General features: G+C 36.4%; 1 protein-coding gene across 1 annotated transcript; it reads left to right on the top strand.

Moving 5' to 3' along the window:
• The first annotated feature begins 1642 nt into the window (after positions 1 to 1642).
• Positions 1643 to 26237, top strand: IL26 (interleukin 26). Its single transcript, XM_003808706.4, has 5 exons — positions 1643 to 1867; positions 1953 to 2009; positions 2170 to 2304; positions 25309 to 25374; positions 25461 to 26237. Exons 1-5 carry the CDS (start codon positions 1697 to 1699, stop codon positions 25545 to 25547), a joined length of 516 nt encoding a protein of 171 aa, XP_003808754.1. The 5' UTR covers positions 1643 to 1696; the 3' UTR covers positions 25548 to 26237.

Raw genomic sequence — 26237 nt, 5'->3', positions numbered from 1 at the left:
TGTGTTTGTATTAATCCTCGCCCTCTAAGGGCATTTGAGCTTTTGATCCCTCCATGTTCACACTGTTTCTTTCCAAAGGAACTTATAATACTAGGCATTCCTCTGCTCAAATAAATAAATAAATAAATCCCTTTGTGTATTTCATGTCCTAGTTCAAACATCCTTTCAGCCACTCCCAACTGAAACAACTTCTTTCTTTTTCTGAATTTCATAAAATTTCAGTGAACTTCACTCGGCACTCCCAGTCAGCTGACTTCTGCTATAGTTTTTTTGTGAATAGTTCTCATCTCAATTGATAGGGTGTGTCGTTACCAGTGATCTTGCTCCTGGGGAAATAAGGCTTGGATTCTTCCAAGAGATCCACTCATGTTTTGAAACAGCAGACATCAGTCCAAGCATTTTTCTTATTTTCCCTTTTTCTTCTGGTTTTTTTTTTTTTTTTTTTTTTTTTTTTTTTTTTTTTTGACAGCCCTGCTTGCTTTCATTTGGAATTTAGTCTTGGGTTCTGATGCTTGTTATTGACTGACTAGTTTTGATGACTCTCTTAACTCACAACCAGATTTCTAGTGTTGACTTATCCCTGATACACATTAACTCTATTCATTTTAGGCTTTAGTGACCTATCTCTGCTTCTCAGAATATGACTCTGGGCTGCCCTCTTCTTATATTGGGGCTGCTACCCAGAATGAGCCATATTTACTGTCTAGGAAGAACTGGGACAGAAATGAGGATGGGAGTTTATGGAGAATCCTCCTTGGTGGCTCCCTCATACCTAGCACTGGTTTTTGTGTAGGCAAGTCTTTCTTTAATAAAAATGTGTGAATGGAAGAAATTTAAAAAATAAAGCAGTTATGGTAGCACGTCATGATGTGACAAAAGTATTTACTCAATTAATAATGGACGCACTTCTTTAGATGAGGTGCCATGGTAGATGCTGTATTCAAAGGTGAAAATATACGGTCTCTTTCTTCAAGGAATTTGCACTCTCCTGGAAGTTGGGAGTTATAAGGAAAGTCTGAGTGGTAAATTTGGACAGAGATGACAGAGAACTTATTACATTGTGGACCATAGTCCCAAGTCCAGTTCCAAACATATCTTGAATATGTTAAGGGGAGTTACTGTTTCTGCACTGGAAATGTTCTCGCTGCTATCTGCAGAATAATGGCCTCTGGGGGAAGCTGGGTGAAGGATGTGGCAAGCAATAAACACAAGACCCATTTGAATCGTGAGCAGATTTCCTGGGGCTGCCCATTTCTACCCCCTTGTTAAATTTTTTTCTGGGATTCTGGTTAGAAAAGGAGATTTTTCACATGGGGTTTAAAAAATTATGACACAGCCCCCTGGAAATCATCCTGTTTTTATTGGCATGCCTTTTAAAATAATGCAAGCTGCTGTGATAGGCAACTGAAATTCTGAATTTTTTTGGAAATGAGAACCCAATCTTACCAGTAAGGCTGAGCTTTTAAATAATGTCAGTTGATGGTGTGATCAGCGTTTTTTGACTATGAAGCAAGCTCTTAAAAAAATAGAACAACCAAAGTGATCTTCCTCTATATAAACTGTAAATTATCTTTCACAGCACCTCATTGGACTGGTGGCTTTGAGGGCTACATTAAGTAGGTTATCCTCTCATCTAACCGGCATTAGTATCTCTTGGGCTGCTGTGAGTGACACACGCTGAGTGGGGTGAAGGGAAATGCTGGTGAATTTCATTTTGAGGTGTGGGTTGCTGTTAGTCACTCTGTCTCTTGCCATTGCCAAGCACAAGCAATCTTCCTTCACCAAAAGTTGTTACCCAAGGGGAACATTGTCCCAAGCTGTTGACGCTCTCTATATCAAAGCAGCATGGCTCAAAGCAACGATTCCAGTAAGTATTAGGCTCTGCTTAAAATCATGACCTCAAGGACATTTACAATCTTGGATACAACTTATTTCTCTTTGTTTTATTGTAGGAAGACCGCATAAAAAATATACGATTATTAAAAAAGAAAACAAAAAAGCAGTTTATGGTAAGTCAGAAAGTCTTCTTCTTTTTTACATTTCCACTTATTTGATGTTTATTTCCCCCTGCATTTAAATTTTTTTCAGAGAGTAATTAAGTAATGATCAGGGGACATTAAAAAACGATTCATAATTTACCATATGCAATTTCTTGTATCTTATTTTTAGAAAAACTGTCAATTTCAAGAACAGCTTCTGTCCTTCTTCATGGAAGACGTTTTTGGTCAACTGCAATTGCAAGGCTGCAAGAAAATACGCTTTGTGGAGGACTTTCATAGCCTTAGGCAGAAATTGAGCCACTGTGTAAGTATACACAACAAATACTGTGCATTTGATCCTAGAAACCTATTTAGAAGTCAGCATGTAAGAATCTGTCTCACACCAAAGGGTGAGTAAAACGAGCTTTGTAATTGTTGGCTTGTAGTCCAAATGGAGAGGTCATCACCAGGGAAATAGCATTAAATAACTGTACATTACTCAGAATGCTGCTATTTATTATTTCTTAAAGAATGGCTCATAAAACACACTGAAGAGAGCTAAAGTAACATGACATGGTTTTCAAATAAATACTTTAAAATCATTCTCTCATTATGTGATTCCCAAGTAATCCATTCATCCATTTAATATTTCTTGAGTACCAACTTTGTGCCAAACACTATTCTAAGTCTCTCTTTCTCTCCCTTCCTCCCTCCCTCCCTCCCTTCTTCCCTCCCTCCCTCCCTTCCTTCCTTCCCTCTCCCTCCCTCCCTCTCCCCTTTCTCTTCCTCCACCCTCCCTCCCTCTCTCTTTCTTTCTTTTCCTTCCTTCCTTCTTTCTTTACTTCCTTTCCCTTCTTTCTCTCTCTCCTTCCTTCCTTCCTTCTTTCCCATAATAATAATAACTAACTGATGCCCTTTTTCTTATTTACTTATGTTTTTAAAAAAATAGTTGTGCCCCTTTTAAGGCATAATCTCAGTAAAAAACTTAAAAAGGGATAGACATGCCTTCTTTGGTACCTAAATTATTTGATGCCTCAGTATGGTCACTGTCATAGCAAGCAGTGGAGAATTAATTAAGAAGGTAAAAGTGATCACATTTCTATGAAAACTTCCACAGCAATAAAGACCAGTGCAGAAAACAAAACAAAACAAAACAAAACAAAAACACTGAGCCAGAATCTGTGCAATGTTAGTCGAGTTGCCTCTGTGGGGAATATTGAAGCTTTTCTGTGCCCTTGGTTGGGGTCCAAGTATGCTTTCTCCAGCCTCCTGCAGTTGTAGCTTGCAGATGGTACAAAGGTTGGGTTGGGAGCCTTATTGCAATCCTTGGGAAGCCAGTTGGAAAGGAGCTCTTCATCCTGGGCATCATGGTCACTGAGACTTAAACACTGGGCCATTAGAGGGGGGGGGTGTTTATTTTTTAAGAGTTAAGATGTTTTTTTCTTGTGGTCAACTAAATTGCTCCGTAACCCAAATTTCAGCCCAGAGTACATGAGGCATTTTATGAGTGTGAGTAGATCAGCTAGGTTAAAAAGAAAAAAACAAGCAAAAAAAAAAAAACAAAAACAAAAACCCAACAAATTTAAGTTCTCTATTTCTTTGCTTAGTTTGTGTTTGTTATACCCTTACTTAGGTTTGGATTGCACGTTTTTTCATAAACTCTCATATTTTATTAAAATTACAACACTGATAAAAAGAAATTACAAACTGATACCTCTTTGCAAAACACAGGGAGAATTCTCTGGGCCAGTTCTGGTGCCTGAAATTTTGTTCTATGCTTAAACCTATAAGACAACCTTATGAAGAAAGTACATGTGTAACTATAAATAGTCTCTTAAATTTAAGTTGCATTGTTAAATCCTTGCCTGATACAGTACAGAGTGTCTGGTCAGAACCCCCAAATCCATGTCAGGTTTTCATTACTAATTTGGTTTTGTTGACCCAAATAGCTAGAGAACACATAGAGACAGTTATAACCTAAAACGAACAATATTCTAGATGAAAAGCTTGGGAAACCTAGATATGTCTAGGAACTCTGGTTTTTCTTGGTTTGTTTCTGGTGAAGTTTTCCTAAAGTGGGTGGGACAGTGTGGCGCCGCTCTGGTTGGTTGTTGCTGCTTCCCAAAGGGTCTGGCTCCCTCCTGTGGCCAAATACGAACACATCATCTCATCAATCTCGCCAGGCAACACGTAACTCCGCGCTTTCCTTCTTCCCTCCTCCCACCTCAAGCCTATCAGTGTGAGCATCAGTTGTTTTACAAGCTGTGAAGTTTATGCCCTGGGGTAAAGCAAGCTCCCCCGTGAAACATAAAGCGGCAGGATTGGCCTGAGCGTTAGAAAGACTGCAGACATTGATTTAGGGAAAAGGTAACTGGCCTGGTGTCTAATGTTTCAGCCAAACATAATTTTATATTTCTGGCAGCAGAAACTGGTATCTGTCTGTTTAATACAAATTAACTGAGCATCTACCCTATGAAGCTCTGAATCAGTGGTTGGGAGAGGGCTTAGCAGACAGAAGTTATAAAACATGAAGTAAACAACATTAATTTAAATATGATATTTTGTTAATAAAAATGGACACTAAATGTAATCAATGTATATATAAATGGTCAACCTATTGAAACTAATTGTACTTGCCGTATTTCCCCTGCCGTCCGTACTATTGAGGTTGTTGTGGGAAAAATAAATAAAACAAAGCTCTGGGGATTCAGAGCAGTAGTGATCAAGTCACAAGTGGTCAAGTCCCTTCTTGAAAGGGGGGACTGTGAGAGGGGGCCTTCCGTTCTGCACGCTCTGAGCTTTAGAAAGCTTTCTGCAGAACCTTGACATATTTTAAAACTGATCCAAGGCTTCTTCCACGATCGGGAGACAGAAGGAAATGGCCCATTCTGTTTCCTGGAGGTGGTACTCTGGGATAATGCTTAGGTTAGTATGATGCTATAGGCTAAACAGGATTTTGAGGGGTTGATTGAGCAATGAATGCTGCATTGGTAGTGCTGCTGCAGAGTTAAATGCGGTCTGTGTTCTGAACAGCTGATTTACACAGAATTTTGGCACACAGCCTACTTGCTTAATGTGTGCACTTAATATTTGAAATTATGCCAACAATAAAACATTGGTTTGTGTTCTTCTGAAAGTTTCCTCTGCCCCAAACCTTGGGAATAATTTTTAAAAAGCAAAACATATGATATCAATTGCTTTAAATCATTTGAAGAATCCAGTAATTATGTATTTTGTATCTTAATACATTCAAGGTAATAGTAAGGATTACTACAGCTCTTTATAAATTGTTAGCTTGTGCATGGGATTTTAAAATGCTCTTATCAGTGTACCTGTTTTATTTCTGTTGACAATTTTTAATGGATACCAGAGTTATTAAAAGATGCTTACTCTGCTAAAGTTGCAAAGACATTTTAATTTGTGATGGTAACTTTTTTTCAGATAATTATATTTTACCAAATAGGGTATGACTCTGGTTGGATTTGTTGATTACATGCTGAATTAGGTGAAAATTTTCACATATCAAGAGCAAAGTACTAAATTATTCCTTTAAAATTTACAGTAGCCTTCCCTGGTAGGTTTAATAGGAGTATTTGGGTTGGGGAAATATTGCAATTCCAATGATGGAATACTTATGTACTATATTACCAAATCTCATTACCTGGATTATATTTGAGTTATCCTTGGTGGGTGTTGTTTTGTATCACCAGAAAGAAAAACTTAAAAGATGAACTCTGGTATAACCCGGAATTAGATACTGGATCACATGTTGTCAGCTAGAGATGATCAATAACTATTTCACTTGCAGTTCATTTGCATGGAACTTTATGATTACTGGCTGCAGATAACAGTACAACTCTTTTGACATTCATATCACCAGCCCACTATTGAACATTTCTAGGTTTTAGATAGTTCAAAATTCAGATATAAAAATAAAATGCTCATGGTGAGCAACTGGTCCTATCCGCCTCCTTTCCATTTATTCTTTTCTATTCCTGTTCATAGGCAACATTGTGTCACTCATTACTATTTGATAAAGGTGATGAAATAAATAATTGCCACATTTTGAGGGTATGGATTTGCACTTGATGGATATTCGTCAAATGGCTGAGACCTCGTGCTTTCCTTCCTTTTCCTTCCTTCATTCCTTTCTTTTTCCTCCCACCCCATTCCTCCTTTCCTTTAATATACTTAAAAAAACTGTCCATGTGCCTGCTCCAGAACAATTGCCAAATGATGAATTTGTCAATGGCCAAGTTGTTGAATTAGTTTTTTCTTTTATTTATTTAGTTTTAGTTGACTGGCTTTGCTTTGTCTTCATAAGAAAGAAGCTTTTGTGTTGAGGACTGTTGTGTTCGTTTCTGTTCCTAATTCCCACTTTTGGAAATAAAGATCAAGTAGCAGGGAGAGGGGAGACTTGAGGGCATAAAAATCATAAGATCAGAATGTTTCTGAGCATGCAGAATTCTTATGACTATATTTAACATTAATATATTTGTATACAAGGGAGAATATATAAGAATTTGGCCAGGTACGGTAGCTTACGCCTACAATCCCAGCACTTTGGGAGGCCGAGATGGGTGGATCACCTGAGGTCAGGAGTTCGAGACCAACCTGACCAACATGGCAAAACCCCATCTCAAGAAAAAATACAAAAATTAGCCAGGCGCGGTGGCGCATGCCTGTAGTCCCAGCTACTCGGGAGACTGAGACAGGAGAATCTCTTGAACTCAGGAGGTGGAGGTTGCAGTGAGCCAAGATCGCACCACTGCACTCCAACCTGGATGACAGATATCTATGACACCTTCTTATTATCTTAGTGTCTTTTGAAGAGATTTTACATTTTATGAAGTACAATATAATAGTTTTTTCTTTAATGGACCATGTTTTGGTGTCATATTGAAGAAATCTTTATTTAACACAAAGGTCATGAAAAAATTTTACATTTAGAAGTTTCCTCATTTTAAATATCACATTTAGATCAATGCCTTTTTAACACATCTATTGACAGGATTGTGTGATTTTTAATTTTTGGACAATTGAAACAATGAATTACATTGATTTTCAAAGTTAAACCAATCTTGCATTTCTGGGATGCACTCTACTTGGCAATAATATATTATTTCTTTCATACATCACTAGATTTAATTTGCTAAAACTTTGCTTAAAAATTTTGCATCTACATATGTTAGATGTTAGTCTACGGTTTTCTTGTAATATCTGTGTCACTTTGATACTAGCATAATCCTGGCCTCATAAAGTTGAAAAGGGTTTACCTTTTCAATTTTCAGAAAGTGTTAGTATAGACATATTTTTTCTTAAATGTTTGGCAAGATTTACCAGTGAAGCCATTTTTGCTTAGAGTTTTCTTTGTGGGAAGATTTTAAACTATGTATTCTATTTTTTAGTAGATGCAAGGTTATTTTTTCAGATTATCTATTTCTTTTTGAAGAAACCTTGGTAGTTTGTGTCTTTCAGTGATTTTATTCATCTCATCAAATTCACCAAATTTATAGCCAGATAATTTTTCATGATATTTCCTTAATATGCTTTTAATATCTGCATAGTACAGGATGATGTCACTTCTCTTATTTCTGATATTGGTAATTTTTGTCTTTATTTTTTCTTTCTCATGGGTCTGGCTAAAAATTCATCAATTTTATTGATTTCTCAAAGAACCAGTTTTTAGTTTCATTGATTTTTCTTCATTACTTATCTGTTTTTATTTCAGTGATTTTTATTCTGAACATTATTATTCATTTTCTCCTATTAAATTTATATTTAGTCTGCTCCTTCTAGTTTCTTAAGATAGAAACTTGGGTCATTAACTTGAAATTTTTTTTTTCTTTAGTTGGAAGCTGAGATTATTAATTTGTGATTTTCTAACTTTTTATTATAGGAGTTTAGAACTATAAATTTCCCTCTAAGTACTTCTTTAGTTACATTTCAAAATCTTTGCTATGTTGTGCTTTCATGTTTATTTGCTTTAAATTACTTGCTGATTTCCCTTTTTATTTTTTCTTTTATATATGGGTTACTTAGAAGAGTGTTATTTAGTTTTTATATGTGGGAATTTTTCCAGATACTTTTCTAATTTTGATTTCTAATTTGATATCATTTTGGCCAGAGACCATACTTTGTATGACTTGAATCCCTTTATATTTGCTGATCCATGTTTCATAACCCAGAATTTGGTCTATTTTGGTAAATGTTCTATGTATATTTGAAAAGAATATGTATTCTGCCATTGTTGGGCTGAGTATTTTATACATTTCAATTAGATTTAGTTGTGACAGCTTTTTACTTTTTCTCTCTCTTTATTAACTTTTTTCTACTTATTTTATCAATTATTGGTATCTGACATTAATTGTGAACTTCTGTTGCTTCTTGAAGTTCTATCAGATTTTGCTTCAAGTATTTTGAAGTTCTGTTATTAGGTACAGAAATGTTTATGATTGTTATAGTCTCTTGATGAATTGACACATTTATCATTATAAAATTACCCTTATTGTCCCTAATAATATTCTTTGTCCTGAAATCCACTTCTTTTTTGATGCTAATAGAATCACTCCAGCTTTCTTTTGATTGATGTTAGTGTGCTATGTCTTTTTCCGTCCTTTTACTCATAACATATTTGTGCCTTTTATTTTTCTCATTATTACGTGTTTTAAGCAATTTGATTATGATATGAATTGATGTCGTTTTCTTCATGCTTCTTGTGCTTGGAGTTGATTGGGAATCTTGTATTTGTGAGTATATAGTTTTCATCAAATTTGAAATTGTTCAGCATTATTTATTCAAAAACTTTTTTCTGTATCTCTTTCTGTCTCTTCTCCTCTTGGAATGCTAATTACACATATATTAGCCCATTTGTAGTTGTCCCACAACTCACTGATTCTGTGGGTTGTTTTTTCCTGGTCTTTTCTGTGTTTCATTGTGAATAGTTTCTATTGCTACATCTTCAAGATCACTAATCGTTTCTTTTGTAGTGCCTATCTGTTAGTCCCATTCAGAATATTTTTCACCTCATACATGGTAGTTTTTATCTCTAGAAGTTTGAATTGAGTCTTTTTAATATTTTCCATTGCTCTATTGAACATGATCAGTCTTTCTCTAACTTCTAGAACATATGGAATAGAGTTATAGCAACTTTTAAAATATCCTTATTGATTAATTGTAACATTTGTGTCCACTCTGAGTCGGTTTCAATTGATTGATTTTTCCCCCGTTATGGGTCATATTTTACGCATCTTTGCATGGCTGGTAATTTTGATTAAATGTCAAATATTATGAATTTTACCTTGTTGGATCCTAGACATTTTTATATTTCTGTAAATATTCTTGAGTTTTCTTCTGGGACACAGTTAAATTACTTGCAAACAGTTTGATCTTTTCAGATCTTGTTTTTTAAGCTTTGTTAGGCAGGACCAAAGTATTGTTTAGTCTAGTGCTGATTTTGCCACTCATTGAAGCAACACATTTCTGTAAACTCTACCATATTTCCTATGATTTCGCTTTCCTTTCTTCTTTTCCTTCTCTTCCTCCTTTTTGAGATTTATTTGTTCAGGACATTCGGCCATTTGTCTTACAGAGTTTCTCATAGTCTGTATTTTCTGACTGCATTTTCATAGTGTCATTTAATATAGTCTCCTCTTTATTTACCATACATTAACAATGATACAGAGAGACTTGATCAGATTTAGCTTGATGTTTTAGCTAGAACACTTTATAGGTAGCATTGTTTGCTTTCACTGGGTCACATGATGTATGATCTTTATTTTTACGATGATAACAACCACTGACAATTATTGTCTAGATCCGTTAATTCATAAGGCACTACAAAATAATAATTTTTAAATTCTATTTTATCTTCTTTACTCATAAGCTGGGATAATTCAATAAATAGAATCTACTCCTATTTGGATGTTCTGAGGAAGTTATCGTATAAGAAAGCCAGGTTAAATACTTAATTATCTTCCTTTATTTGCTAGCTTTCAACATAAGGGGTTGGTTTTCTGATTTTCTCCCATAATGACCAATGAATTATTAATTTTGTTGTCATTTCCTCTGTTTCATTATTAACTCATGAAATTATTTCTTATTTTTGTGAAGCTTATCTGATTTTTCTAAGGTACCTGCATTTTGGGCTTCCTTGCAAGTCCATTTTCTTGAGCCACTCTTAAGATAAAACAGCATGACAAATTATCATGATAGACTCCAAGGACTGGAATTCCCAGTACCACTGTATTTGGACATCCTCTCATTGCTTCTGGTGACATTCTAAGCATTTTGCAGCACCTAATAAAATATATTTTCCAATTAGTTTGATTTGGGTAAGTCAGATAGTATAATTGTTCAAAAAATAAGTTATGTGTAATGTAAACTTCTTTATGTTTATACTCTTTTCTAGCCATAATATTTGGAAAATTGTTTATGTAAGAAGACATTTTAGAGATTCTTACAGAACTCAAATACTCTCAGACTTGAAAGAGAATTTAGCAGTCACCTTATTGGATTCATAAAATAATTTACCTAATTGCTAGTGATCAAAATAGAAATGAAAATAATTTCTGTTAGTTTTTAAGATTTCATCGTCTACTTTAATTAACATTTTGAGAGCCTGAACAGTAATTGGTATTTAGAGAGACACATTTCTTCATGTCGGTTGCATGTAATTAATTTTAAAGTCTGGCAAAAATTGGCAAACGGAATATTGTGTTTCCATTTTTTGTAGGCTGTTTAATAAGTAACTTGTATCATCAATTGCAACTAGCTTATCAACTTGTAAAATATTACCAATTATTCATCCCTGTAATTTAAAATTGTAAAAATTGCAACTGGTTGAACCGATAAAGCAAGAGTGAGACCAATCCTGTCTTATTTTTTCATCAGCTGCAAAGTCTAAAACTTGTGTCTTCAATAACAGTAACCTCATCTTAAGGTCGTTGGGAGAATTAGGTACCTAGCATGTAGTAGTTCTGCAAAATTGTTAGTGCTTCCCTTATTGCTTTTCATGCACAGAACATTAATTTTTATTCCAATTACATTTTCTCAACAATTTACAAAGGAGTGGTTCTCTTAAGTAATCAGATACTTTTTTAGTGCTTAAAATTAGTATTATATTGTATAATGTGTATAATTTATAGTAGTAGCTTATTTATTTTTTTATGAGACGGAGTCTTGCTGTGTTGTCAGGCTGGAGTGCAGTGGTGCAATCTTGGCTCACTGCAACCTCCACCTCCTGGGTTCAAGCGATTCCCCTGCCTCAGCCTCCTGTGTAGTTGGGACTACAGGCATGTGCCAGCATGCCTGGCTAATTTTTTGTATTTTAGTAGAGATGGGGTTTCACCATATTGGCCAGGATGGTCTCGATCTTCTGACCTTGTGATCCACCACCTCAGCCTCCCAAAGTGCTGGGATTACAGGCGTGAGCCACCACGCCCAGCCAGCAGTAGTTTAATTTAAAGATAAATAGGCTGAGCATGGTGTAATCCCAGCACTTTGGGAGGCCGAGGTGGGCAGATCACTTGAGGCCATAAGTTTGAGACCAGCCTGGCCAACATAGTGAAACCCTGTCTCTACTAAAAATAAAAATAAAAATAAAAAGTTATCTGGATATGGGGTGCATGCCTATAATCCCAGCTACTCAGGAGGCTGAGGCACGAGAATTACTTGAACCCAGGAGGCTGAGATTGCAGTGTGTCAAGATTGCACCACTGCTCTCCAGCCTCAGCAACAGAGGGAGATTCTGTCTCAAGAAAAAAAGATAAATAAATTATGAGTAATTGGTTTTAATTTTGGTAAAGGTATTTCTAATTATGTTATTGAATTGTTTTGCTGACAAATTCATTTCTTGGTTAATGATATATAATTTCTCTGTCAAAATTGTGAGGCATGAAAAATGATGGAGAAAAAGCAAGCTGGCTTCACTATCCCTTCTTCTGCATCCTGAAAACCAAAAACAAATACACAGCACTATGATTATCACCAGCAATATCCCAGAATGCTAATATATGAGGATAAGACAGTTCCTGAGGCCTCAGAGAAGTGAAAAAATTTTGGGCAGATAGTAACAGAGCTGGAATTTTACATCCACAATGCCCCTCCCCCAATCTGCCAGGCACCAAGCATAGGGAAAATTTTCTCCCAACTCATAATTACTACACTGGAAAATGTGGGATTGAGGTGGACAATCAGCTTCCCCATCATCTTGAGCTCCTGGGTAGGATACCTATACCTGCCTCAACAAAAAGTCAAAATGTGTGTGTGTTGGGGGATGGAGTTAAAGTATAGTTTTTAAAAGTTTTTCCTTGGTTTGTTTCTAGTCCCTTTTTATTTTGATCAAATATAAGTTGTCATCTGTTTCAAATAACTCGTTGTATTTATAAGAGGTTTTTTGTAAGCCTCGTGGTAACCACAAAGCAAAAACTATAATAAATGCACTAAAAATTAAGAGCAACAAAATAAAACATACTGCCAGAGAAAATAACCACAGAAGACAGTAGAAAGGAAGAGAGGAGTTAAAAAAAAAACAAAATGAAACAAAAAAAAAAACCATAAAACAAGTAACAAAATGTCAGTAGTAAATTTTTACCTATCAATGATAACATTGAATGTAAGTGGACTAAATTTTCTAATTAAATGACAGAGTGGCTGAATGGATAAACAAACAAGACCAAACAATATGCCACCTATAAGAAACTTGCTTCACCTATAAAGGCTCACATAGACTGAAAGTTAAGGAATGGATAAAAGATATTCCATGCAAATGGAAACCAAAAAAAGAGCAGGACTAGCTATCCTTTTATCAGATAGACTACAAGCCAAAGTCCTTAAAAAGAGGGTAGAAAGTCACTATATAATGATAAAGAGGTTAATTCAGCTAGAGGATATAACAATTATAAATATCTATGCATGCAACATAAGAGCACCCAAGTATATAAAGCAAGCATTAATAGATCTAAAGGGAGAGCTAGACTGCAATACAATAATAGCAGAGGACTTCAACACTCCAATCTTAGTAATGGACAGATCATTTAGACAGAAAAAGTCAAACTACACATTAAACCAAATGGGCCTATGTGACAGTCACAGAATAATTCACCCAACTGCTACAGAATACACATTCTTTTCATCAGCACATGGAACATTCTCCAGAAAGACTATATTTTAGGCTACCAAACAAGTGTCAGCACATTCAAAAAGTCATAATTACGTCAAGTATCTTTTCTGACCACAATGGAATAAAACAGAAATAAACAACAAGAGGAATCTTGGAAACTACGAAAACTCATGGAAATTAAATAATATGCTCCTGAGCAATTGATGGGTCAGTAAATATATTACGATGGAAATTAAAAAATGTCTTAAAGAAAAGTGGAAACACAATATACCAAAACCTATGGGATACAGCAAAATCAGTCCTAAGAGGGAAGTTTATAGCAGTAAATGCCTACCTCAAAAAAGTAGAAAGACTTCAAATAAACAACTAATAATGTATCTGAAGGAACTGGGAAAGTAAGAACAAACCAAATTTAGTAGAAGGAAATAACTAATAAATGTCAGAGCAGAAACAAATGAAATTGAGCCTACAAAACAATAGGGAAGTGCAATAAAATAAAAAATTGGTTTTTTTGAAAAGATAAACAGTGGACATTTAGTTAAGAAAAAAAGAGAAAATACAAAATAAAATCAGAGATGAAAAAAGAGACATAACAACTGATGCCACAGAAATACAAATAACTATTACAGAATTACAGAATATTACGGAAAATTATATGTTAACAAATTGGAAAACTTAGAAGAAATGGATAAATTACTAGACACATGCAACCTATCAAGATTAAGCCATGAAGAAAGACAACCTGAACAAACCAATAATGAGTAACAAGATTGAAGCTGTAACAAAAGTCTTGTATTAAAGTAAACCCAGGACCTAATGGATTCAGTGCTGAGTTCTACCAAACATTTTAAAAAGAATTAATTCCAATTCTACCCAAACTCTTAAAAAATTAAAGAGAAGAGCATATTTCCAAACTCATTCTGTGAGTCCAGTTGTACCTTGATATAAATCAGACAAGGACACAACAAAAAAGAGAAAACTGCAGGCCAATGTTTCTAATGAAAACAAACACAAAAATCCTCACAAAAATATTAGCAAACCAAATTCAACAACACATTTAAAAGATCATTCACCAGATCAGGCGGGATGCATGCCAGGGATGCAAGGATGGCTCAAAATGTGCAAATCAATAAATGTGATACATGAAAAGAACCAAGAACAAAAACCATATGATCATTTCAATAGATATTGAAAAAGTATTCAATAAAATTTACATCCCTTTATGATAAAAACCCTTAACAGACTAGATATAGAAGGGACATACCTCAGAACAATAAAGGCCATATATGATGAGCTAACATCACACTGAATGGGGAAAAATTGAAAGCCTTTCCTCTATCATCTGGAACAGGACAAGTTTGACCACTTTCACCACTTTTATTCAACATAATACTGAAAGTCCTAGTCACAGCAAATAATCAAGAGAAGGAAATAAAGTGCATTCAATTTGAAAAGGAAGAAGTTAAATTATGCTTTTTCACAGATGACATAGTCTTATATTCAAAATATCCTAAAGACTCTACCTAAACTGTTAGAACTGATTAAAAAAATTCCGTAAATTTGCAGGATATAAAATCAAGTTACAAAAATCAATAACATTTATGCATGCAAACAGTGAACAATATAAAAAAGAAATAAAAAAGCAATCCCATTTACAATAGCTACAAAAATATAAGATACCTAGGAATAAATTTAACCAAGGAAGTGAAGGATCTCTATAGGAAAAACTATAAAACATTGATGAAATTGTGTATAAAACAATGAAATTGAAGAGGACACACACACAAAACATGGATATTCAATGCTCCTTCATTGAAAGAAATAATACTGTTAAAATATCAATACTACCCAAAGCTATCTACAGATTAAATGCAATTTCTATCAAGATACTTCTAGCATTCTTCACAGAAATAGAAAAACATGGTAAAATTTACATGGAACCACAGAACCACAAAAGACCCCCCAAAAGCCAAAGCAATACTGAGCAAAAAGAACAAAGCTGGAAGCATCACACTACCTGACTTCAAAACATACTATAAAGCTATAGTAACCAGAAGAGCATGGTACTGGCATTAAAAACAAAAAACATAGACCAATAGAAAAGAATAGAGAACCCAGAAATAAATCCATACATTTACAGCCAACTCATATTTTGACAAAGGTGCCAAGAATATACATTGAGGGAAAGAACAGTCTCTTCAATAAATGATGCTGGGAAAACTCGATAACCATATGCAGAAAAATGAAACTAAACCCCTATCTCTCACAGTATAGAAAAATAAAATCAAAATGGATTGGAGCCCAATATAAGACCTAACACTATGAAACTATTGGAAGAAAACTTGAGGAAACACTTCAGGACATTGGTCTGGGCAGAGATTTTTTTTTGAGTTAGTCCTCGAAAGTACAGACAACCAAAGAAAAAAATAGACAAATGAGATTATGTAAAGCTAAAAATCTTCTGCCCAGCAAAGGAAACAATCGACAAAGTAAGAAGGCAACCTACAGAATGGGAAAAAATATTTGCAACTATCTGTCTGACAAAGGACTAATCAGAATATATGAGGAACTCAAAGAACTCAATAGCAAACAGCAAATAATCTGATTTAAAAATGGGAAAAAGATCTGAATAGACATACAAATGGCCAACAGGCATATCAAAATACTCAATATCACTAATCAGAGAAATGCAAATCAAAACCACAGTGAGATACCATCTCACCCCCGTTAGAAGGGCTATAACTTAAAAGGCAGTAGTGATGCTGGGAAGGAGGTAGAGAAAGGGGAACCCTGGCACACTGTTGGTGGGAATGTAAACTAGTATAACCGCTATGGAAAACAGTATGGAAGCTCCTCAAAAAACTGAAAGTATAACTACCATGTGATTCAGCAATCTCACTACTGGATATATATCCTAAAGAAAGGAAATCAATTTCTTGAAGAGATAACCTGCACTCAAATGTTTATTCAGCACTAGCCACAGTAGCCAACATATGGAATCAATCTAAGTGCTCATCAATGGATGAATGGGTAAAGAAAATATGGTATCATGAAAAAAATGAAATTCTGTCATTTGCAGCAACATGGATGGAACAGAGGTTTTTATGTTAAGTGAAGTAAGCCAGGCATGGAAAGACAACTATTTCCTGTTCTCACCCATTTGTGGGAGCTAATAAAGTGGATCTCATGAAGACAGTGAATAGACTGAGTGTGAGCAGAGGCTGGGAGAGGTAGGGGTGTGGCAAGATGAAGAGAGGTTGATTAATGGGCTCAAAAATACAGTGGGAGGAAGTTACCCTGATTTAATCATAACACATTATATGAATGCATCAAAATGTCACATGTACCCTGAAAATATTTACATCTATTATGTCTCAATAAAAAATTATGGGGTGCAGCTCTATTGCTGAGTTAGGAATTTAATTCACATGCTAAATTGTGTGAACTAATTCTGATGAATGATAATAACACTGAAAAATGTAAAAACCTGCACTAATGTTATCCTACTATAGTATCTATTTGTATTTAACGTATTAAAAAACTCTTTCTAATTTTTTTCTGTGGTTGGAACATGAAGAAATGTCTTACAAGGGTTTAAGATTATTCTAGGTAAGCTAGCTTACCTATATCAGATGATCTTTGTAGTTATAGAGAATATAGAAATTGGATAATGATGTTTTGTAAACTTTTCTGTTCAATATCTACTGAGTTGTTGGATATTTGTCTTTTTATTAAAATTAAATGTCTGATTATGAATTTGGTTTTGCAGAGAGACACTTGGCTAATAATTTAGTCCCTCTTTTCTACTTTCATGAAAACTTGCTTGTAAATCTAATCGTGCTTTCTTCAAATTATGCTAATTTTGTTATTTTCTTTCAAAGTTTCCTATAAATCTTTCTGGTGTCAGTAGTTTTGTGTTGGTGTCCTTGTGCTTGTGCTGTTTTTTTTTTTTTTTTTGCCAAACTGATATTTATTTATTTAGTCTATTTTTTAAACATTATACTAGCATAATTTTCTCAAGTATGGCTTTAAAAGCACTTCAGATAATATTTGTAGGACCCCATGTGAACAACTGTGCAAAAAGTCAGTGAATAAGATTTGCTTAAGAGTCTGTATCTGCAGTAAAACAATAAAATTAAGTTTAGTCTTTAGTTGAATCTCTTATCTGTCACTCTTATCTATCATTTGTATTTTGGAGAAGAAAAACTTTCAAGAAACCAAGGCTGTGGTCAGAGTAGAAACCATCTTAGCCATTAAGGTCAACTAAAAAAACAAAAAACAACAAGAAGGGTGGTTATGATCCAGTCTGAAGTTGTATATTGAGGTGTATAAAAATGAAGGTCTTATGTATGGTTTTTCACTTACCCTCTGGCTGTATATTTATAATATGATAGAGTATAATCTAATAAAATCCTTTTTGTCGAGAGAGGATTTGAGGCCATTCTCCATGAGAATGCAGTCTGGACAGTTAATTCTCTGAGGAACCGTGACACATGTAGCTGTCGACTCATAACCCACTATCTCCTTTCCTCAAATTATTGGTGTTGGGGGAAAAGCTGAGTGTTGGGAGAAGCTGAGGTGGGGGCTTGCATGTCTGATATAATGTAAAACAGTCTTGGAACATGTCCGGGGTCCAGAGTCTAAAACCCCTCATGGCTTTTGGAACACCAAGCTCTGTGCAAAAGGGTGGAAGCCTACCCTGACGCACCATAATCTAAGCCTAGGGCATAAAACCCGTAGGGGCTAGGATAGCATCCAGGGCTCAGGGCATAAAACCCCTCGTGGCCTCTGGAATGTGTCTAGACTTGTCGGCTCCTTGCTCTCCCAGGATCGATTGTATCTTGAGTTAAAAGAACCTGCTCTCCATTATCTCAAGTAGCAGAGCATATGCTAAACCGTCACAGCTGTAAATCATGTGCTTAATGCAATGCTCCCTTTCAACCCCACATTCTCACCACCTGTTTCTTTGTTGGATCACCAATAAATAGTCTGGGCTTCCAGAGCTCAGGGCCTTTGCAGCCTCCGTACTCGTGTTGGCCCCCTGTACTCACTTTCTCTCTCAAACTGTCTTTTCTCATTCCTTTGACTCCACTGGACTTCGTTGCCCCCACGACCCGGTGTTGGGTCTGATTACCCCAACAATCAGTAGAGGTTTTCCATTTTTGCTTTAGCCATCATATGCAGTACAAATTTGTATGATTTTTTTGAACACATAAGGAAATTGGAAAAAAACTAAGAATTGTATTGCTTGTTTATCTGATTGTTTTAGACAAAGTTATAAGGGTCACTAATGTCTAGGCCACGCTTCAAATTTTTAAGAAACAAGTAGGCTTGTGGACCCTGAGGCAGTAAGTCGATGCTTGCATTTTATTTGTTGATTGATTTATTCAGCAAATGTTTATTATTTAGTATTTGCTGAACACTATTCCAGATGCAGGGGACTCAATGAAAATCGACAGACAATATTTCTGTCCTCATAGAGCTCATTGAAAATTCTGGCTGGGCGTGGTGGCTCACACCGTAATCCCAGCACTTTGGGAGGCAGAGGCGGGTTGTTCACTTGAGGTCAGGAGTTCGAGATCAGCCTGGCCAACACGGTGAAACCCTATCTTTGCTAAAATATAAAATTAGCCAGGCGTGGTGGTGGGTGCCTGTAATCCCAGCTACTTGGGAGGCTGAGGCAGGAGTATTGCTTGAACCCAGGATACGGAGGTTGCAGTGAGCTGAGATTGCGCGCGCCACTGCACTCCAGCCTGGGCAACAAGAGTGAAACTCTGTCTCAAGAAAAAAGAAAGAAAGAAAGAAAGAAAGAAAGAAAATGCTTTCTTCCCATCTTGGCTAGTCTCAAGTTGTGATTGGTGCTGCAAAGGGAGCACATAGGAGGATGTGCTGCAGCAGAGGTGGAGGTTGGGGGCCATAACTCGGATTTAGTCCAAGATTTTCAGCTGAGACCTGAAGGGTGTTTAAATTCTCTCTGCGCTCTCCAGCCTTTGAACACCTTGCTTCCCTGCCTACTCATCTCTTCTTCCTGCTTTTTCCACTCATCTTTCGAGACACAAGTCACTTTTTTTCTTCTGGAAGACTTCAGAGGTTACCTCTCCTCTGTCTCCTGGAGCAGTCATGTTTTTGTTTTAATCACAGTATTTGTCATATAGAATTGTAATTGTGCATCACTCTGTGTCTTGGCAGACTGTGAGGCCTCAAGCGTACCCTGGGGTGATTTTCATGCAGGGTACTTTTGTACATTAAATATAGGTTTGAACTGCATAGGTCAACTTACATGTGGTTTTTTTTGTTTTCAATAAATGCACTAGACAATTTTTTGGAGATTTGTAACAATTTGACAAACTTGCAGATGAGATGTGTAGCCTAGAAATATGGAAAAATTAAGAAAAATATGTCATTAATGCATAAAATATATGTATTTACTAGTCTATTTTATCATTTGCTACCATGAAGGATCCACAAATCTATTATAAAGAGTTAGAATGTATCAAAACCTATACACACAGACACTTACAGACCATACATGGAGCCATTTGGTTTGTAAACAAAGGTAAAGATACAATATTAAAGAATCTGGCAACTGGGAACTTGTCTGCTGCCTTTTGGTTGGTAGAAACTGCTTCTACCAATCAATGTGTTCAAATTGCATGTAAATTGCACATTACCAATGAGTAATGTGAGTAGAGACAAACTGCTCACATGAAGATAATTAGCTGCACAAAATTACTTGTGGTAATGCTGTACTACTATAATAATTCTGTAGCCACCTCCTGTTGCTATTGTAGTGTGCTCAAGTGCTGTGAATATCCACTTAAAATGTTGTATAATGTTAATTATCTTCATGTGAGCAGTTTGTTGCTATAGTAAATTGCCCATTGCAGTAAAAAGTGGTCTCTTGTGTATGTTTCACTGTGTTTTGTGCAATATCATAAATCTTGAATAATACCATGGGTGCCACACAAAGTGCCACTGGTGATGCTGGAAGTGCTCCCGAGAAGTAGAGAAAAGTCATGACACTACAAGAAAAAGTTGAATTGCTTGATACGTACCACAGAGTGAGGTATGCAGCTGAGGTTGCGTGACAAGTCCAGGATAAGGACCATTGTGAAAAAAGAAAAGGAAATTTCTGAATCCCCTGCTACAGCTACACCAGCAGGTGTGAAAGCCTTGCACTTTTCCGGAAACACCTTTTTAAAAATCTCCTATTGAAAATGCAGCTTTCATGTGGGTGTAGGACTGCTAAAAGAAAGGCACATCTATAGGCCCTGATACGATTCAAGAAAAAGTGAAGTCATTATATGACAATTTAAAACAAAAGAAAGATGAAGGATCTACAGCTGCAGAATTTAATGCCCTCAAAGGATGGTTTGAAAATTTTAGAAAGACATTTGGCTTAAAAAAACTGTCAAGATAACAAGAGAAACAGTTTCTACCAACCAAGAGGCAGCAGACAAGTTCCCAGATGCCATTAAAACAATCACTGGGAAGGAAGGGTATCTGCCTGAACAGGTTTTTGATGTAGATGGAAGTGTCCTATTCTGGAAAACAATGCTACAGTCATTTATCAGTAAAGAAGTGAGCACCAGGATTTTAAGGCAGGAAGGAATAGGCTAACTTTAATGTTTTGTGCAAATGCAGTCAGGTTTATGATCAGGACTGCCCTTATTTGTAAAGCTGCTAACCTCTGAGCCTTGAAGGGAAGAGATAAACACCAGCTGCCAGTCTTTCCATTGTACAACATGAAGGCCCAGACAATGAGAACATTTTTTTATGGATTGGTTCCATTGGTGCTTTGTTCCTGAAGTCAGGAAGTACCTTGCCAGTAAGCAACTGCCTTTTGAAGTTTTTTTGATATTGGGCAATGCTGCTGGCCACCCAGAACCCCATGAATTCAACACAGAAGGCACTGAAGTAATCTACTTGCCCCCATATACAACATCTCTAATTCAGCCTCTAGATCAAGGGGTCATAAGGACCTTTTAGGCTCATTACATATGGTATTCTACAAAAAGGATTGTCAACAATATGGAAGAGAACACCAATGGAGGGAACATCGTCAAAGTTTAGATTACACTATTGAAGATGCTATCATTGTTATAGAAAAAAACATGAAAGTCATCAAGCCTGAAACAATAAATTCCTGCTGGAGAAAAGTGTGTTCAGATGTTGTACATAACTTCATAGAATTTACAACAGAACTAATCAAAGAAATCACAAAATAGATTGTGTCTATGGCAAAAAGATGGTGGGGACAGGGGCAGGTTGAAGATATCAAGATATGGATCTTGGAGAAATTCAAGAGCTAGTAGACACTGCACCACAGGAATTAGCAGAAGGAGATGAGTGTTTCTGAACCAGTGCCAGACGATGAGGAAGAAGACATAGAAGAAGCAATCCCAGAAAACAAATTGACATTAGACAATTGGCGTAAGGGTTCCAATTATTCAAGAGTGGTTTTAACTTCTTTTACGACATAAACTTTTCTATGATACGAGGACTGAAACTAAAGCAAATGGTGGAAGAAGGGTTAGTACTGTATAGAAATATTTTTAGAGAAATTAAAAAAGTCAGACAGAAATTACTATGTATTTCCTTAAAGTTACACCAAGTGCCTGCCTCTCCTGCCTCCCCTTCCACTTCCTCCACCTCTTTTGCTTCTGCCATCCCTGAGATAGCAAGACCGACTCCTCCACTTCCTCCTCATCCTTAGTTTGCTGAACATGAAGATGGCAAGGATGAAGACATTTATGATGATCCACTTCCACTTAATGAATAGTAAATATATTTTCTCTTCCTTATGATTTTCTTAGTTACATTGTCTTTTCTACAGCTTATTTCATTATAAAAATACAGTCTATCTATCTATCTCACAAAATATGTGTTAATTGATTAATCATGTTATCAATAAGGCTTCTGGTCAACTGTAGGCTATTAGTTTAATTTGCGGGGAGTCTAATGTTTTATGCAGGTTTTTAACTTCATTGGTGGGGGGTGGTCAGTGCACCTAACGTTATCCAGCATTGTTCAACTGTAAATCATTCATTGTCAACTGTAAATCAGTGCTATATGGCAGAGGCATTGCTGTATGCTTAGCATATAGTAAGTATGTGATAAATATATATTGACTTAATAATAAAGAATGAATGTTTCCTATGACATGATTATCTCACATTTTTCTCAGAGCTGATTTCTAGTTATTCTAGCCCTACCAATAAATTGCCTCTGGTCTAGATCATATCAGCTTCTGTTGAGTTTGTCAAATCGTTCAGCCATTCTTATGATAAAACTGCTGACCCTTTTATCACACATTGTAATTTCAGCCACTGCAACTAGACTCAAAAATATAAAGAAAAGGAAATCATCATTTTAATAAATTCCTCTTTCCAAGCAAAGCAATCTGAATTATGGCAGTAAAATCTGCTATCCTACTGGACCTGTGGACACATTTACAACAGTATAAAGAAAATGAGAACTCTGTAGATCAGATCTTTACTAGGGGTCACTCGTAGTAAGCAGTGCTCAAGGCACCAGGAAGTATTCCTTCAACCAGAGTGCAGTTGTAGTGGCAACACTGGCACTGTTAGTTTTTTTTTTTAATTGAACAGTGTTTTCCTCCTTTTTGACTCTCATTACTCTTCCTAGAGTAGCATGTGCCTTTGGTGTGAGTGAGGGACAAAACCTCTCTGGCACTTTCCACCTGCTGTGGGATGCATTGCACATCCAAGTTCCCCGGGTAGAAGACACAGTTGACAGGAATGCCTGTTTTATTTAACTTCTGTAGTGTCCAGAATGTGGTTGGTTCTTTGGTCTCTTACCTTCAGTGTTAAATCTTTAAATCCTGGCCAGGCGCGGCAGCTCACGCCTGTAATCCCAGCACTTTGGGAGGCCGAGGCGGGCGGATCATGAGGTCAGGGGATCGAGACCATCCTGGCTAACACGGTGAAACCCCGTCTCTACTAAAAATATAAAAAATCAGCTGGGCGTGGTGGAGAGCTCCTGTATTCCCAGCTGTTCGGGAGGCTGAGGTAGGGGAATGGCATGAACCCTGAGGGGGGAGCTTGCAGTGAGCCAAGATTGCACCACTGCACTCCAGCCTGGGAGACAGAGCAAGACTCTGCCTCAAAAAAAAAAAAAAAATCTTTAAATCCTAACACATGATTTTAGAAACATGAGGAACTACTTTTAAAAAGGATTCTATGCATTAAGTATTAGGATGAAGTTTTACTGAGCATTCACAGACACACTAATGACAGATTAGAACATTCCACTCATCCCAGAGAAAGAATCCCATGTTGTATAGTTTGGTGCAAATGTAACATGAAATACACCTAAAGAGCATTCTGAAGTCAGGGCTCCTATCACAGTGAGGTCTAACCCTGTGTTCATGAATCCTGCAAACTGTACCTTAAGCTGAGCAGTCTGTGTCTGCAGCCCCTTGATCACAGCAGTCTGCTGTGCCTAATCATGAAAGCCCCTTTCACAGGAAGAGTCTCTTCCCTCCTATGCAAGGTCTGATCTGAAGGTAGCATCCCCATTTGGGCAGAGCCAGAAAACCATCACCACCATGAACACCCCTGAAGAGACCTGTTGGTTGACCTCAGCCATGTTTCATGCATTTTGATAGATGTTATCATTTAGCCACTTTCATTTCAAGTGTTTGAACTAAGTGTTATCTTTATTGATATGACATTCTTTTGTCGAGAGGACATTTAGAGACTAAATGTTATCATTTACCCACTTCCGTTTCACGAGTTTTAACTCTTATCTTTAACTGTTAGATAGTGACACTATTTTGTCACGAGCATAGGACTCCCTGTGGGATGTTAGGTGAGTGACTTAACTACCTGGGCCTTGGTCTCCCTTTCTGCAAAGTGCAAACAATCGGCTTATTCAATCTCCTTGGTCTATTCCAGTGCTAAAAGTTTTATGAGTAAAAACTAAGTAGATAAATTAGGCATTTTCACATTTTCTTTCCTTTCTTTTATTAGTCCTATAGAAATTTGTGGGAGAATAGAGTAGGATATTAACTTTCTCCTGTTTGACACCCAGGTGATTCCTGTGCTCAGATAGGGTTTGAGAATTCACTTGCACAAAGCGGACTGGTAGTTTCCCCTGGCCAGCCAGCCTACAAGCCAGCTGCTCAAGATACTAGCCTGCTGCTTCTCCTAATTTAGAAAGTAATATTAATGTCCTAGGTGCCTTCTCCTTGTAGTCTACACTGAACATTGTTCTGTGCTTTGTACATGACAGGCAGAGTGATTTTTTTAAAGGTAAATTTTTTTTCTTGTCATTCTCATGTCTTTCATGCTTCCCACATTTCTCTTGCTTAATTGCTGCAGCCATGCTTGCTTGCTTTCTTTCAGTTTCTGGAAAGCACTGAGCTTTCTCTTGCCTCGGAGGAGCATATTTTCCTCTGCCTGAGTTACTCTCTTGTGTCTTCTCCCCAACTTCCTCTCTCCTTTCCTCAGTTTCTCATATAGCCTGTGCCTTCCCATTTCTGTTATCTCAACTTAAATGTTGATATGGTTTGGCTCTGTGTCCCCACCCAAATCTCATCTTGAATTGTGATCCCCAAATGTGGAGGGAGGGACCTGACGGGAGGTGATTGGATCATGGGGGAGGTTTCTCCTGTGCTGTTCTCATGACAGTAAATGAATTCTCATGAAACCTGATGGTTTAAAAGTATGGCACTTCCCCCTCTGCTCACTCTCCTGCCACCAGGTAAGATGTGCGTTGGTTTCCCTTCACCTTCTGCCGTGATTGTAAGTTTCCTGAGGCCTCCCTAGCCATGCAGAACTGTGAGTCAATTAAACTTCTTTTCTTTATAAATTACCCAGTCTCGGGTAGTTATTTATAGCAGTGTGAAAATGGGCTAGTACAAATGTCATTTTTCAAAAGACCCCTCCTTGACCACCCAGTTGAAGGTAGGTGGTTCCTATGAATCCCTGTCATAGAGTTTCGAGAGTTGCTAACACAGCTTTAATTGTAATTTGTAAATTTTTGTTTTTGTTTTATTTGTCATCTGCTTTCTCATGAAACTTTAAGCTCTGTGAGGAAAAAGATCATGCATTATTTATTTTGCCAGTGCATATCTAGTGCTCAGCACATAATACCTGCTCTATAAATATTTGTTGAATGAATGAAAGAGTATCATTAATGCCTCTCCAACAATATTATCTGTAATTACTGTTGATTTCTTAGATTTCCTGTGCTTCGTCAGCTAGAGAGATGAAATCCATTACCAGGATGAAAAGAATATTTTATAGGGTAAGAATTCTAAATCCTTATATTAAAAAACTTTGTTTTTTAAAATATGAAAACTTTATTCTCTTATATCTGTACTTTATCTGCAGATTGGAAACAAAGGAATCTACAAAGCCATCAGTGAACTGGATATTCTTCTTTCCTGGATTAAAAAATTATTGGAAAGCAGTCAGTAAACCAAAGCCAAGTACATTGATTTTACAGTTATTTTGAAATACAATAAGAACTGCTAGAAATATGTTTATAACAGTCTATTTCTTTTAAAAACTTTTTAACATAATACTGACAGCATGTTAGGTGATTCAGAATAGACAAGAAGGATTTAGTATAATAACGTTTTGGACATAAGTTGTCACTAATTTGCATATTTTCTGTGTTTTCAAATAATGTTTCCATTCTGAACATGTTTTGTCATTCACAAGTACATTGTGTCAACTTAATTTAAAGTATGTAACCTGAATTAACTCATGTAATATTTGTGTGTGGAGGGGGATGTGGGGGGTGGAGGGGGAATGACAGATTTCTGGAATGCAATGTAATGTTACTGAGACTTAAATAGATGTTATGTATATGATTGTCTGTTTAAGTGTTTGAAAATTGTTAATTATGCCCAGTGTGAACTTAGTACTTAACATATTTTGATTTTAATTAAATAAATTGTGTTTCTTTCTCCTGGGTGTCCTTTTCATTACAGCATGCTAGAATTTCATGGAGTGCAAGGGGTAACTACAAGATAACAGCAAATAAAATGCACAAAGTAACTAACCCTTGGAATAATTTACCAGGAATGCCTTTGACAGGAAACCCAAGCCACTAAGACCACAAGCAACCAAGATCAAATGATGCTGAATCTTGATAACACAGCT

The sequence above is a fragment of the Pan paniscus genome, chromosome 10 (assembly GCF_029289425.2).
Source record: "Pan paniscus chromosome 10, NHGRI_mPanPan1-v2.0_pri, whole genome shotgun sequence".
Taxonomy (NCBI): domain Eukaryota; kingdom Metazoa; phylum Chordata; class Mammalia; order Primates; family Hominidae; genus Pan; species Pan paniscus.
The sequence above is the reverse complement of the archived record's forward strand: the minus strand, read 5'-3'. Positions and strand labels throughout refer to the sequence as shown.

Excerpts from the sequence above, each read along its gene's own strand:
- IL26 (XM_003808706.4), top strand. The coding sequence starts at position 1,697 with ATGCTGGTGAATTTCATTTTGAGGTGTGGGTTGCTGTTAGTCACTCTG. Across the intron at positions 2,305-25,308 it reads GGCAGAAATTGAGCCACTGT|ATTTCCTGTGCTTCGTCAGC; the intron begins GTAAGTATACAC and ends TTGATTTCTTAG. Across the intron at positions 25,375-25,460 it reads TGAAAAGAATATTTTATAGG|ATTGGAAACAAAGGAATCTA; the intron begins GTAAGAATTCTA and ends CTTTATCTGCAG.